The sequence below is a fragment of the Fusarium proliferatum genome (genome assembly GCF_900067095.1).
Source record: "Fusarium proliferatum ET1 genome assembly, contig: FPRO_scaffold004, whole genome shotgun sequence".
NCBI classification, from domain to species: domain Eukaryota; kingdom Fungi; phylum Ascomycota; class Sordariomycetes; order Hypocreales; family Nectriaceae; genus Fusarium; species Fusarium proliferatum.
The window spans coordinates 863816-878644 of NW_022194793.1; the positions used below are offsets into that span (position 1 = coordinate 863816).

At 48.8% G+C, this 14829-nt stretch overlaps 7 protein-coding genes across 7 annotated transcripts; 4 read left to right on the forward strand and 3 right to left on the reverse strand.

The window, feature by feature from the left end:
* Positions 1-14: 14 nt before the first annotated feature.
* Positions 15-2036, forward strand: FPRO_04474 (putative MET12-methylenetetrahydrofolate reductase; the record flags this gene model as incomplete). Its single annotated transcript, XM_031229988.1, has 1 exon — positions 15-2036. One exon carries the CDS (start codon positions 15-17, stop codon positions 2034-2036), a length of 2022 nt encoding a protein of 673 aa, XP_031080170.1.
* A 727-nt stretch (positions 2037-2763) lies between these two features.
* FPRO_04475 (uncharacterized protein) lies at positions 2764-3970 on the reverse strand (the record flags this gene model as incomplete). The annotated part of the gene is made up of 3 exons (XM_031229989.1): positions 2764-3473; positions 3559-3735; positions 3865-3970. 3 exons carry the CDS (start codon positions 3968-3970, stop codon positions 2764-2766), a joined length of 993 nt encoding a protein of 330 aa, XP_031080171.1.
* A 1757-nt stretch (positions 3971-5727) lies between these two features.
* On the reverse strand, positions 5728-6727 carry FPRO_04476 (uncharacterized protein; the record flags this gene model as incomplete). Its single annotated transcript, XM_031229990.1, has 3 exons — positions 5728-6208; positions 6265-6483; positions 6549-6727. 3 exons carry the CDS (start codon positions 6725-6727, stop codon positions 5728-5730), a joined length of 879 nt encoding a protein of 292 aa, XP_031080172.1.
* A 2088-nt stretch (positions 6728-8815) lies between these two features.
* FPRO_04477 (uncharacterized protein) lies at positions 8816-10364 on the forward strand (the record flags this gene model as incomplete). The annotated part of the gene is made up of 2 exons (XM_031229991.1): positions 8816-9863; positions 9916-10364. 2 exons carry the CDS (start codon positions 8816-8818, stop codon positions 10362-10364), a joined length of 1497 nt encoding a protein of 498 aa, XP_031080173.1.
* A 677-nt stretch (positions 10365-11041) lies between these two features.
* Positions 11042-11707, forward strand: FPRO_04478 (putative uridine-monophosphate kinase (UMP-CMP kinase); the record flags this gene model as incomplete). Its single annotated transcript, XM_031229992.1, has 1 exon — positions 11042-11707. One exon carries the CDS (start codon positions 11042-11044, stop codon positions 11705-11707), a length of 666 nt encoding a protein of 221 aa, XP_031080174.1.
* A 401-nt stretch (positions 11708-12108) lies between these two features.
* FPRO_04479 (uncharacterized protein) lies at positions 12109-13282 on the reverse strand (the record flags this gene model as incomplete). The annotated part of the gene is made up of 2 exons (XM_031229993.1): positions 12109-13124; positions 13180-13282. The coding sequence occupies 2 exons, from the start codon at positions 13280-13282 to the stop codon at positions 12109-12111; spliced, it is 1119 nt and encodes a 372-aa protein (XP_031080175.1).
* Positions 13283-14137: 855 nt separating this feature from the next.
* FPRO_04480 (uncharacterized protein) lies at positions 14138-14566 on the forward strand (the record flags this gene model as incomplete). Its single annotated transcript, XM_031229995.1, has 2 exons — positions 14138-14354; positions 14517-14566. The coding sequence occupies 2 exons, from the start codon at positions 14138-14140 to the stop codon at positions 14564-14566; spliced, it is 267 nt and encodes an 88-aa protein (XP_031080176.1).
* Positions 14567-14829: the final 263 nt, after the last annotated feature.

A 14829-nucleotide genomic window follows, 5' to 3' on the forward strand; every position in this document is an offset into this window, starting at 1 on the left:
CGCCGTCCGTCGCAATGGACAAGATCACCGATCGCATCGCTGCTCTGCCAGCTGATGGCACATACTTCTCTCTCGAATTCTTCCCGCCCAAGACCGCCATGGGCTTCTCCAACTTGCGAGACCGTCTTCACCGGATGGAGCGTGCCCTTCGACCGCTCTTTGTAAATGTCACTTGGGGTGCGGGTGGCAGTACATCCCAAAAATCACTTGAATTGGCCGAGTTGTGTCAGAGAGAGGTCGGACTTACGACTTGCCTGCACCTGACATGCACCAATATGAGCAAGAAACTGATCGATGAGGCGCTTTCAGATGCGAAAGCACTAGGAATCAGAAACATTTTAGCTCTCCGAGGTGATCCCCCTCGAAGAGAGGAATACCGCGACCCAGAAGATTCAGAAGATGATGGAGGCCAAGACTTCAACTGGGCCATTGACCTGGTCAGATATATCCGCAAGACACATGGAGACTACTTCTGTATTGGTGTCGCAGCCTACCCCGAGGGGCATGCCGAAGAGAGCCATCCTCTCGGACAAAGTTTGGAGCATGATCTTCCTTACCTCGTGCAAAAGGTGCAGGCTGGTGCCGACTTCATCCAAACTCAGCTTTTCTTCGATATCGAAGCATACGAACACTTCGAGACCACTCTAAGAGAACACCCCAGCGGTGCCTTTAAGGGTATTCCCATTATTCCAGGACTTATGCCCATTCAGAGCTACCAGATGATCAAGCGCACGACCAAGCTGAGCCATGCCAAAATTCCAGATCATCTCCTCGCACGCCTCGACGCTGTCAAAGGTGATGATGAACGGGTAAAGATGGTCGGCGTGGATATCGTCAGTGAGTTGATAGACAAAATCAAGGACATCAAATCCAAGACACCAGGTCCAAAAGGCTTCCACTTTTACACACTCAACCTGGAGAAGGCCGTATCCTTCATTCTGGAGCGGGCGAATCTCATTCCTGACCCTCCAGAGAACGAAGAAGCCATCGCGGTGGACGAACTAGCCATTCCCTCGCTACAGATCAATGGCAGCGCCAACATGCGTTCTAGCAGCCACTCCCGCTCCCGGCAGTCAAGAAGACATTCTTCTGTTGCCTCAGACCCCCACAATCGTGTGATTGTTGGTGATAGGCCAGCGATGTATCCTGAATGGGAGGCTACTGGACAGGAGGCCGGCGTGCGTGCCGAAGCGATCAATACCCGTGCAAACACTCTCGCCATTTCGGAGGGTGAAGGGGTTTTAGGCCGCGAGGCGACGTGGGATGACTTTCCCAACGGTCGTTTTGGTGACGCTCGATCCCCCGCCTATGGTGAGATTGACGGATACGGCGTAAGCCTCCATATGTCTGTAACACAGGCTGTCAAACTTTGGGGTTACCCCAAGACACGGCAGGATATCAACGACCTGTTCGTCAAGCATATCCAGGGAGAGCTTTCTGCCATCCCCTGGAGTGAGGAGGAGCTTCGGGCTGAGAGTTCAACCATTCAACCTAACCTGCTGCAACTCAATCGTAAGGGCTGGTGGACTGTCGCCTCGCAGCCTGCCGTCAACGGCTTGCGATCCAGCGACGGCACCTTTGGCTGGGGTCCACCCAACGGCTTTGTCTTTCAGAAGTCGTTCGTCGAATTCTTCATCCCCGCCAACGAATGGGACACTCTCAAGGCTAAGCTCACATCGCCGGAGCTGCAAGACTCTGTATGCTTCTACGCCAGCAACGCACGCGGAGATTATCTCTCATCGGACAACAGCGATCACGTGAACGGTTCGACGGAAGCCGGTCCGTCTACAAATGCCGTGACATGGGGTGTGTTCCCCGGAAAGGAGATCATCACACCTACTATTATTGAGGAGGTTAGTTTCCGAGCTTGGAGCGAGGAGGCGTTTGGAATCTGGGGTGAATGGGCCAAGGTGTACGGTCGGGGTTCTGAGAGTGAGAAACTTTTGAGCGGCATCAAGGATGATTATTGGCTGGTCAACGTGATTCATCATGACTTTGTGGAAAGAGATGCCTTGTGGCAGCTTTTGTTAAGTTGAGCAACATGTCTATCCTAGAGACGTAAACATGTCAATGAAAAGAAGGTCAAAATCAAGCAACTCCTGAGTGAGGCATAGTCTCATGCGAGCCACAAAATACTACTGAATCCATGACAACATTTCAAGGCAATTCGATACTCAGCTTGGAAAATATGACTCGGGTTACAGTCCTAAGACAAGACATTCTTACTATGATCTTGCCAGATAATTGCTGCCCTGCACCTGATGCGGTGGTTTTGGCATGTCATGGTATTTACATTATGATGGTTATGTCACGGCCATAAATTGCAGGGCACCGCATTTTAAGACTCACGTTGCTTATTGAAGTGAGCACAATAGCTAGCTAGAACTCGTACATGCCCCATACTATTCATGCCCAAATGAACCCTTACTAACTGGCCGGCTAAGAAGCCACGAAGTGTGCCGAATGCCTGATGTCAAATGAAAGAACTGAATACTTTTGTGTTGCGGGAAAAGGGGGTATCTGTGCTGGGAAAACAGGCGCAAGGGCATGAAATGTGATCAAAATACCGACAGCAAGGCAGTAAGAGCCGATCGAGCCATATGTCGCTAACAAAAAGAACCGGTTCCGCATTCGTGCTTTAGTGGTATGTTGTATAGTACACTCTGTAGAGCTTTCATCCATATTTTGGTGCTGTATCCGTGAACATTTATCAACGGTGTCAGTTATTGCTCAAGCCAGAGATCGCGATTCGAGGTCGAGGATTCAGATCTCTCCGTCACCCCATTCCATGTAGGACGAGTCATCGGGAGGTGGAGCGCGATAGGTTGCCGCGACTGAGAAGATGTCGGGATACCCAAGGCCAGCTGAGTTGATCATGTCAAGACCAGAATTTCCGCCCACGGACGGCTGAGGCTTACGCTCTACGTTGCCAAAGATGGAGGTTGGAGCAACAGGCGCAGAGGAAGGGAGCGCTGCAGCAGGGAGACCGACAGGAGCCGAAGTAGGACCTGGAGTTGGAGTAGGGGCATCTTCGTACGGAGACTCGCTGTCATTGTACTGCGCAGAAGCGCCGGCGATAGTAGCAGCGGCCTTCCGGGCAGCTGTGCGAGAGGGTGTAGGGCCACGAGGAGTACGTCCAGTTGTCTTGACTTTCTTTGAGGGAGTATGATCCATGTCGTCAAAGTTAAGCTCGTCGTCGTCCTCATCTTCTGAGCCAGAACGCTTGATGGGATTCAAGGGCGTATACGAGGTCTTGCGCTTGGATCCCTTGCCCGATCGACTTCCATGCTGGCGCGAGGGAGTCGGCTTGGACGGGGTGTTTGGCAACCCGGATGCGGTCCCAAGGTTGAGGCAGTTGGCGACATCGTCGCCGTTGTTAGCGGCATAACGAAGAGCCTCAGCGTCTTTCTTGATGGTCCGAAACTGGAACTGGATGCCATCTGCGGTAGACTGACCAAAGTATTTGGCGATATCTATGGAGAGCGAGTCAGTGAGAGCTCACAGCAAGAAATCATGATAATGTTATTTGAGAAAAGGCGATCAGGCGGGGAATCGTACTGTTCTTGTCAATAGCTCCCTGTGTGGTAGGGAGAAGGTTTTCGTCGGTGGTCAAATCCTTGACATCGAGACCTTGCTCACGGGCCGCATGGATAATGCTGACAGTTGCCCGAACCTTGCGGAATCGATGATTCAAAGCATGGTCCGTCATGTCAGAGCCGTAACAAGCGGCGATTTCTGGGGAAGAGTCAATCCTCCTCCTGCAGACTCAGCGTTATGGGGAGGGGACACAAAGAGCAAGGGCTTAAGGCCACAAGAGACCCTTGGAAACAAGTGCGACAATATATAAGGAAATCGTCCTCTTACCCTTGTAGTTCCACTTGACGTCGGGATGAGCGGCTACGATGGCGCGAACCATACGGGCCTGAGCCTCGTAGGTCTTGTAGTTGGCTTTGGCATTTGCGGGGGCCATGGCTTCGGCAGAACGTATCTGAGAACTATTAGTCGCCGTGAACAGTTATGGTTAAGGGTCGCGTTGAGGATATATTTGAGAAGTCGTATGAAGCCAAATGTACTTGAGCAATGGGATAGTGCTTGGTGTAGCCAAGTTGAAACTGACCTTGATCAAGGAATTAACAATAGGGTATTTTCTGAGAGGGAGAGGGGGAGAGAGTTGAGCTGATGCGCGAGTGACTCTTATATTTGATAAATAAGAGACAGTGTTGAAGAGGAGAGGAAAGATTGTTGCAATAAGATGATGATGATGATGTGTGGTTGGGATGAGAGAAGAGAAGGTTATAGAGACTCGAGTGCGGGGATAAGATGAAAATGAGAAACTATACTATGACGTGACGAGTAGAAAATAAAGAGATACTTCACTACTTACCTGGGATCAAAGGGCAATGAAAATGTGACTGAGATAGGTGAAAACACTTATAATATAGAGTTGCAATGCGAAGTGTGAATGCGAAGAAGTTGGGGACAAGATGAAAAGAGGCAGAAAAAGATATAGTAAGTTTTGACAGTGATTCACAGTCAAATCCAATAAGTCCTCAAGTTACGAGGAGATGGGAAATTTAGTGCCCACTCAAACGAGTTGTGCAATTGTTTCCAGGCTTGGTGAATAGTAGTTGAGGATAATGGACATCAACCTGCGATTTGTGGTTAGTTGCTGGGCGACCAACTTAGTAGGCAAGCAGCATGGAGAGGCAACCTACCAACCACAACCTGTGACGAAGCGAAAAGGATGTTAAAGGAGCTCAAAGATAAGAGGTATATGCTCGCTAAATGAGTTGAGTTTTGAGGAACAGGTCCTAGGAAAAAAAACCAATTCAGTGGTCGGCTGATCTGGGCATTTGTTGACTTGCAAAGGCCTGTCTGTATAGGAACTGTGGCTAAGTCAATATATGCCACTGCTATGGCAGTGTTGCACCACAGAGGACTTGACAAGCCAGAATCATATGCGAATAGCTCAACAATACAGGAGTTGAGCGAGTCCGCGGTCGGTAGAATGCAAACAATGTCAATATTGATTAATTCTTGAATAAGTTGACGTTGAGTGGCAGAATCTAAGTAAAGGGGCTGGCAATTGGCACGGTTGTGGGTGCAGTGAGGCTGAGATAGCCTGATACCTAGGATCTCTAATACATGAACAGCACATAGCAAAACTAAACAAACATGCAGATAAAAGGAATAAGCATGGTATTATATATATTCATATTAATCAGTATTCTACTGTATCTCTTCGATGATGCTGCTCAAGATGCGCATTTAGCTGCTTGATGGATTCTCAGACATGTACTCCGCTATCACAACATAACGGTGATGGGATGCCACTGTAGCCGGAGCTGAAAGTGGTGGGACTTTGCCTTGTGCCTGTTTCAAAAACAAGCCAGGATCCGCAAGACCCGGCTATCGCTGGGCTTGCGTAATTTGTGGGGTCCTCTGAGATGAAGGAAAATGCTCAAGAAGAAGATATCGCAATGTTCACTGAAGATGTCTTCTTGTTGTAATCACTCTCAGCTCTTGGACTCGGCCTTTCTGACTCGGCCAGGACTGAACTGAACCTTCTAAGCTAGCGTCTCTCATCCATCTCTTTCAAAGAACTTCCTCTCTTTATCCTGACGTTCCTGGCGGCTTTCCACTCCAGCAGCTTTGTATCCAGATGTATGCATCAAGATCCAACATCACTATCATTAGATCATTTATATAATCATGGGCTTGGACGGCTTATTTGGCCTCTTCAGCGCCAACAAATGGTACAGGTCGTCGCGTAGGGGTGAGGCTCCGGCTATGACTTCGTGTAGTTGACTTGGGTGCCTCCCACTCGACCATGGGGTGTTCCTTGATTTGCGCTGGCTCCTCGGGGCTATTGTAAAGCAAGTACTGGAAACCAAGGAAGAAGTCGCACGAAGCCTGGAACATACCCGAAATCTTGAACGACCAAGGAATTCCGGATTTTGACGTAAAGAACCAGAAAAGCTTCATGGTATCACCGCCAATCCAAGCTGCCAGGACCGATAATCGTAGACCTTTTGATGACTTGGACCGCATATTGACCAAGATCTGCGGGATAGGGAGAGTCGCTTCTACGCCAAGTCCAATGCATCCGATGGTGTTCGCATATACGGCGTATAGTCCAGGCATCTGGGAAAGGAGAAGCTCCAAAAACACAAGACCAGCAGCAAAGTACATAATAGCATGCCAGTATCTATGATCAGTCAGACCAAGCAAATCGACATATAAATGGGGGGGGGAAGACCCTACCGTCGAGGGGATCGCCATTGCCAAAAGTTATAAGGACGCTGGAAGCCCATTAAACCATCATCAGCACCGGCAAATGGCAAACCGGCCTCGCCGCCCTTGGTAGGTGGGGGAGGTCGGTAGTCTAGGGCGACTTTTAGGAGAGCTATTTGGACGATAACCATCAGCAGCGACTGAAGGAGTAGACTCGTATCGTATTGCGCTTGGGGCCAGTAGAAGATTCTGTTTCGGGACGCGCGGGTCAGTTATATTCAGTGCTAATCGTGTCGCGACAGGAGAGATCGAACCTCAGGAAAGACGCGACGAGCATGATGAGAGGGATGTCGAGCGAGAAGCCTGCACTGGTCTTATTTCGGTACATGGAGATAATTTGATCGGCGTAGGAGAGGATGGGCGACATGACGATGAAAAAGGGGGCCACCCAGGCCGTAAGCTCCATCACCCATCCCACGAATCCTGGCTCCATTATGTCGTTCTTTCGAAAGGAAGGGGCCGGCTCGAGTGTGATTGTTTGATATGTTCAGATATTCAACGCGACTTCAGGTCAAGATGAAAACGAGAGGATTGCGATGATGGTGACGAGGACGATGATGACACCTTCATTCGAACGAGAACACGCTTGAGATGCTCCAAATTAGATAATCGATATGTGGTAAAGAGAAGCGAGCGACCCAAATGCTGGAAACAACAAGAGGCTGAAGAAAATAAGTTCTGAGGTGAGAGACAAAATTCCAAGTAAGAAGCGGCGTTGAATCGAGTGGATGCATGGGTAAAGGGGAGGTCAAATCGACCAAGACAGTCTAGTCGGTCTTGGGCAATTTTGATAATGGGCGTTCTAGAAGGGGGATTGGCCAATCATGGCTGATGCAGGGGTGAACATCGGTCATCCCCGCTGAAGTTTCAGTGAGCAGAAGCTTAGCTGGGAGGCTCTGTCTCGAAGCCAAGCCCCTAATGCTGCCCTGACAGTGGGAAAGACAGGGCGGGTTGCGGCTGTCGGCACTTGAATACTTGATCCAATGGGGAGGCTTGAAGCCATATGGATAGTCCCGACGACCTGGGATTAATCTCCATTCCAGGACATTTGCTTTGTCCGGATTGGCTGGTCGATTTGCAATGCATCGAGACACGCGTTCCCAACCGCAAGTCTTCGTGTCTATTAATATCATTTGCTGGTCTCGTCAATCTGTATGAAACAGTCAGTGATCGCGGCCTCTGCCTTCGAGGACATCCTACACAAGCACCATTGTGCTGTTCCCATTGTTATCAAGCGGAAATTGTAACGGAGCTATTGCAGTCATCATCCTCGCAATGCTTTGGTCAGTGCTTTCGCTCTTTGCTGTTTCTGGGATAAGACTGCAAGGGGATATTTCCACCCATGTTGGTTGACTACCTACAGCCATGTGACAAGTTTCCCCTTTGAGGCAGAGGCTGGCCTCAGGGAGCAACAAAACATCAGGCCTTGATGTAGGATGTCAAAATAAATTTAGCAAATAATCCCCTAAGCTTAGGCTAGACTTGCCTAAACATTTTCATCACTTAGGGTCAAGGTCCTGAGTTTCCTTGCCTCCCCTAGGCTGTGTGTAACTCCAAGGAATTGTGACAAGCTCATATACATTGAATGCGGTAGGTTCCTTTGGGGGAGATCCTATACAAGGTAACGATAAAATCAGTATGAAAACATGATCTCTTTGAAGTGAAGGTTAAAGTTGGTCTCTCTCATCATTGACAGCAGCTTCATATGCTTGCAGAGGTTGTGAAATTCTCTAAAAACTACTCTTGATCCTGCTAGCAACGAAAGATCAAGCGATCAGCAGCGAGGCATTCAAGATTTTGGACTACGGAACACATATGCTACTACAAAGACACGTAAATTCTGATGCAGAGGAGCGTACTCCATAGACACAAGTCAATCACTTGTCAATGAACCTCAAGGGCAACCTCAGCAGATCCAGTAACCTGGAAAGAATGAGGAGATCTTGCAGTGTATTGCCAATTTATCCCCAATGTTATAAACCGTAAAGGCTAAATGTTGATGTCCTCGATTGTGGTATAAAGAAGAATACCGATGATGAGTTAAACAGAGGCTGTTTAACGGAAACGTTTACAATATTTTCCACCCTGATTAGTATAACAGCTTTTGGAACTCTATAGAGCCGTAGGCCATAAAACGCAATTCTATGGACATACTGCTAACTACAGCCTTAGATGCACCACCTATTGGCATAGATATTATAACAGGTTCCTACATTGTTTTTCACTGTTGCCTGATTTTATCTATTGTGCATGGAAAGAGCCTATTGATATCCTATTGTTAAACTGGGCGGCACTGCCCTGCCAGTGTCAGCTCGGCATGCTATTGTTCTCCTCCTCGTCTCTGTATCACTGCCAGCCCCAGGCCGCATAAAAACTCACAACTTTCTCCTCAACTCCTTAACTCCTCACCATTTCACTTTCATCCTCGCCTTTCTCCTCTACAAAGCCAGATATCTTTGGCCACCTTGCTTCTTGCTTCTTCCTTTTCACTTTCCACCACATCGCATCTCATCAAAAAGCCATGGAGCTCACGACTCCTGAGAGACGAGAGCGTCCCTCGCGAGCTGCGGCCCCCAAGAGTTTTAAGGATCCCGAAAGCGACTCTGATGAGCCAATCATCCCACGCTTCCGCTCCGTGTCTTCCGCGAGATCTCGATCAATTCATGTCAAAGATGAGACTGTGCACTCCAGCTCCGATCCTGCGGTCGAGACTTCTCTTCTTCCCACCTTAAACCAGTCCGCTGTGCTTAAGAAACGATCATCCTCCGACGAGGAAGCCGACTCTCCCAACAAAAAGGTGCGGAAGATTGTTCTTAAGACCAACAAGTCTGCGACCGCCAGCAACAATTCTTCTCCCAGGCCAGTCACGCCGGACCTCTCACACGCTGAGGATTCGCCCTCTAACAACCTTTCTGACATCCAAAGCCTCCATGAAGGCCTGACATCTGTCCAGAAACGAATCTCAACTACTCTGCGCAAGACTGAACTCGCGGTTAAGCTTGACGCGGCCCAGAAGAAAATCGCTTCTCTTGAACGCCAAGTCCTCGAGGCTAGTTCACCGGACGACAGCACTTCCAAGCTCAAACAATGTGAAGAGAAACTCGCCGCGGCCATGAAGAGAAATAGTAGACTGGCTAACCACAACGTTGAACTCACCAGAAACCTCAAGGACACACAGGCTTATGCCAACGGCAGACAGGCCTATGCCGACGGGTTGAGAAGGGAAATAGCTGTCATGTGTGATGAAAGAGACCCCAACTTCAATGATGCATTCAAGGTGACCGACGACGAGGTCGAACGTGCCTGGGACGGTATAAGATACGACATCTTCAGCTTCGTTGCTCAGGTCCTCACAGTAAAGCCTTTCCGAAAGACGGCTCCCCGGGGAGCAGATCACAGCGTGGTCGAAGCGCTCAAAAAGGAGCAAAAGAAAGATGCCAACCTGGCTGAGTTCTATTTTGAGCAGTATATCTGGAAGTGCCTTGTTCTTCACATTTTCCAAGGTGAAGCAGCCATCTTCGGTGGTCCTGCAGGCAGAGTTTTCCAGTTGTTCTGCTTGGACATCTCTAGTATGACCTCCAACCTACCCATATCTTACTGTAGTGTATTAACAAAGCACAGAGATCGATTGCGAGAGCATGCCAGAACTGAGTCGTGTCAAAGCTCACACAGCCAACCTTTTATATAAGCAGTTCGACGAAAACAACCAGAAAGAGGCTAAAGGCATCGTCGACAGGATGAAGAATGACCTAGCCATCTTCATGGGCTCTGACCAGGAACACAAGGCGGAAGAGAGGCTTAAAAACATTGTCAGCAAAGCGGTCTGGTTGAACAGCCAGTTCCTCAAGTCTAGGGCGTTCTTCGTGACAGACTGGGACATCGACGACGAGTGCGATAACTTTGACGACCTCAATGTTTGCCACAGAAGTGGTATCCAGGGCGGGAAGCCAGTCGTTGGGATTCATATCTCGCCCAGACTCAGCAAGATCGGCAATGCCGATGGCGAATTCTTCAACTCGACCAACGCCATGGTCATTTGCAAACCAATAGTCACGCTGAACTATGAATAATGTGTGCAGACCTGTATTCGAGAATATCATGTCACTGCCAGTTGGGATGAGGTCGTTGCCAGGTTACTTATGAAGATGCCGGTAAGGAGTTCGGAGCAAGTCTAGGCCTAGGCCAGAGGTCAGGGTTTCAGGAGTATGTCCAGCATATGATCTGAAGAAAATGTATGTATCGATGGTCGACAAGGGAATCATCACTTGCAGCTGATCAAGATTGTGTCCATGGGCTGGGAGATTCTCGCTATATTCGAATAGTAGAGGTAATCCAATCAAGTACTACAATTAACTCATAAGAGAATAAATTTCGTCAAAATACTTGTATTTTTCTGTCGAGATGACGGTGATGTTACATTGCGGTTGATCTGATAAGAGCTGATCTGAGGTTGAGCTTGTAAAGTGGGCTGTAGCAACATCATGGATGCCTCAGGCCCTCCATGTGTCGGACACCGCTCAATCCAAGGGTCTAGTCCACTCCTCCTTGTCTTGGCAGCATCAACACGATCGATCTTGTATCGAGGAAAAGATAAGGCTCCTCTTCCTTACATTGCCCTCTCCTAGAGTCCCTTTTGTATCTAGATGATCCCGCATTGACAAAGGTACCCAATCCAAAGGTAAACCCCTCTTCCATGATGAAACTCCTCAGCTAACCTCAACCTCCAACCACAGCTCTATATCTCATCATGCCTGCGATCGAACAAGATGCGCCCGCGACCATCGCGCCCCAAAAGTCAACTCCGACTTTCGACCCCAAGGATGTGACCGTCATCTTCGTTCTCGGAGGCCCTGGCGCCGGCAAGGGCACTCAGTGCTCCAAGCTTGTTTCGGACCACGGCTTCTGTCATCTGTCAGCTGGTGATCTCTTGCGCGCCGAACAGGAAAGACCAGGTTCGCAATATGGAGATCTCATCAAGGACTATATTCGAAACGGCCTCATTGTTCCCATGGAGGTGACTATTGCTCTCCTCGAGAACGCCATGGCCGCCGACCTCAAGGCAAAGGATTCGCAAAAGGGGCGCTTCCTCATTGACGGCTTCCCTCGCAAGATGGACCAGGCAGTCAAGTTTGAAGAGACTGTCTGTCCCGCCAAGCTAGTCCTTTTCTTCGATTGCCCGGAGGACGTCATGGAGTCTCGTCTTCTCGAGCGTGGAAAGACCAGCGGTCGTGACGATGACAACGCCGAGAGTATCCGCAAGCGATTCCGTACCTTCATCGAGACCAGCATGCCTGTCGTCAACCGCTTTGAGGAGGTTGGCAAGGTTCTCAAGCTTGATGCTACCCCTCCTCCTGACGAGGTCTATGCCAACACTGAAAAGGCCCTCGCTGAGAGGTTGGGCCCTGACTTTTAGCGATAAAGCGGTATAGATTGGGATTGCATACACTTGGGAGGAGCTGTGCCGGAGTCGGGCTGTATAGAAATAAAATTCACTAATTCATGTTGCTAAGCCTATAACAAATGAAAACTTTACGTCTCCGACGAAAATTGAAAACTCTTGAATACTTACGTATGCCGGGTGGTTCAGTCGGTATGTAGTTTATATTGAATGCCAGTCACCGGTGTAACCCAAGGCGACGCGATGAATACACCCTTACCTTCATGAATTGATTTGGGCTGCCACGCAAGAACTAATCTGATACTATTAACCAATCGCTAAAAGGGGTATATCTAACTACATTACCAAAGCCCAAAGCCCGCATCATCATCATCACAACCATAGCCTTGCCATGTCTAACTTAACACTTGACACAATCAGTTGTCATCATACATCTTCATCAAACCAGCCTTGATATTCGTCATCTGAGTCCTGTGCATTCGCTCGCGGTTCTCGAGTGCAGTAATACGCTCTTGCATGGTAGCAATTTTGTCGTCTTTGATCTTGAGACTTGACCGCGCAGAGTCACGGCCAAGAACGATGCCCTTGGTGCGACGTGCTGCAGCTTCCAGTATACTCTTTACAGATGACAAAACGCTCTTGTCGATTTGTTGGCCTCTCAGAAGATTCATGACTTCGTCTGTCACATCATAACCCGTCTCCGGAGGGCTGCTTGCAGGAAGCCCTTGCGTTCCGCATGGAGTCTGTGAAGGTGTTGTGTTTGCTGACAGCGTAGTAGATGACATGGAGGGAGTATCTTCAAATGAGACTTGCTTTTGTCTCTTGGATTCGCTGGTGGGAAACAGTGTACGCGATACAGACGGTGTCGGCATCCCCGAGATCGAGCGAGTTGTGGTTGGCGTAGTGAAACGGCTCTGGGCGGCCTTCTCAGCGCTCTTGTCCGCAATAGCAGCCATTTGGCGCTCCTCATCCGAGGCGATATCGCTGAACTCGTCATCATCTTCCTCGAAAACGTCGCGCCGTCTCTTGGTAGGTCCACGACTGGGTGTCTCGACAGCTGCAGTAGGCGGAGAGGGCAGCTTTGAGTGGTCGGCAATTTGTGCATGGTTTCCTATTGATTTGGGTAATGGGGTATCGACTTCTGAATCCTCGCCGGATTCTGTGCTGTCAGCAGAATCATCGTCGCTCTGACGCCGGCTCGGAGTCACTTGGTAGCCATACGACACAAGTGATTGCTGTGTCATGGGCGGAGGTTCAGACTTGGAGGGCTCACTACCTCTACGGGAGGCCTTCAACCCAGACTCGCGTACCTTGGCCTCATCCCTCCAGAGGAAGAAATTACAATCATCGCACTTCCAGAAAAGTTTGCCATTGTTCGGTCCAGACTTCTTCACCTCACGGAGTGTGGCTTTCTGGCGGGGTTCACAGTTACCTTAAGAGATGTCAGAGTTCAGATCAATTCTTGGGTGGGAAAAGTTGCCACTTACACCACCAGTGTCCATCGCTGTAACGGCCCTTGGGCATGCGTTTCTTTTGTGATCGCGGCGTCTGGGGGTCTCTTCGACTCATCGACCTTGGTGTTGACACCATGATGAAGGTGTAGTTGGCGCAGCAACTAAGCTAGATCTGTAGACCGGGCGAAATGAGACGAGACGAGGACCACAATGATGATTGAACACCTATATTGCGTTTCGTCTTCAGGAATCAAATGATGTCGGTGAGAATACGCCTGCGCCAACGCGGGAGCTACCGTTGAAGTATGTCTAGTCGTACCTTATGAGCTCATGCGGGGTGCAAATGCAAGCGCTTAACTAATATTCGAGACAGAGCTGAGGCCAATCGTAATGTGAGAGGCTGGTTCAGTAGGCGGCGCCGCAGTTGAACCAACCACCAACCACCTCGTTGCACAGTAGCTACCTAAGCAAGGATTCTGTTTTATACTCAGCAATTTAATAAAGTGTCTATAGTCTTTGCCCAAGCTCATTTCAAATGAGTACAAATCAAAGTACTACTAAGCCTTTTGAATGCACCAAGTCGGGATATTTGACTGGCTTGGTCCCTTGTTCGAACAGTCCTGACACTGACAGACTAGCCAGCCTAGTCACGATCGATGAAGACCATATGGGATCGACTGTTAGTTCTTAATGACTAACTCATAACAACGGATTGAATATTGTAGTCTTTATCTGCTAATAAGAATACTAAAATTAGTACCTAAAAGTACTACCTATTTCTCACAAGGTAGTATAAGAAAGGTCACGTGATCGATCATGTCTAATCCTCGCCTGATTTTGCCATACGATCTCATGCCTCAATATGGTCCCACCAGAACTCATCACTACAGACTTCAGTTCATCGATTGCTTTGCCCATCCGACTCTCAACGGATTATAACTAGACTGCAACTACAAATCAGTCTGAAGAAGCCAAGTCTTGGTCGCATTCAATGGCTTCTCGCATGTCCTTCCAGCCCGGGCGCTTCGTCGCTTCGGCCTCAAGACTTAATCTTTTCACGTCCTCTTCTCTGGCTTCTCGAAGCGGCCGTTTCTATTCTTCACAACCGCCAAAGCCCCGTCGTAATGACGAGGTCAAGTTCTGGCCTTTCGTGGTCGTCATTTTGGTGGGAACAGGAGGCTATGTTGCCCTTGTCAATCGACGCAATGGTAAGCCAGGCTTCTGCGTCCATTCTCCGTATTTACTCTTGAAGGATAGTGCAACAATAGTGTCATTCCTGCGATTAAAATTTCATCTACTCAAACTTGTGCTGCGTTGTGATGCTGCTCACATATTCATTGACTGTGAAGATATCACTAACTGTCTCATAGGACGGATACACAACCCAGATCCTCACAAAAAGTTCACGTCATCATTCTAATGTCTCCGTTCTGCTGTTTCAAAAAGGTCACGGCACAGTCAATTAAATATGTACAATATAATAGCAAACCACCCCTTACATGCCTCTCTCACAAGATTCGCTCTGTGTTTAACATGCATTCAATTTATGTTCTATTTTGAAGAAGAGTGCCATGACACCATCTTCGCCTAAATGCTGGGAGGGTAGAAGACCAATATGCTCATGAAACCGGCTACGCCATTCGCATTAGCAACCCTTCGTTCGCTGGATTCCCTCTCTCATAT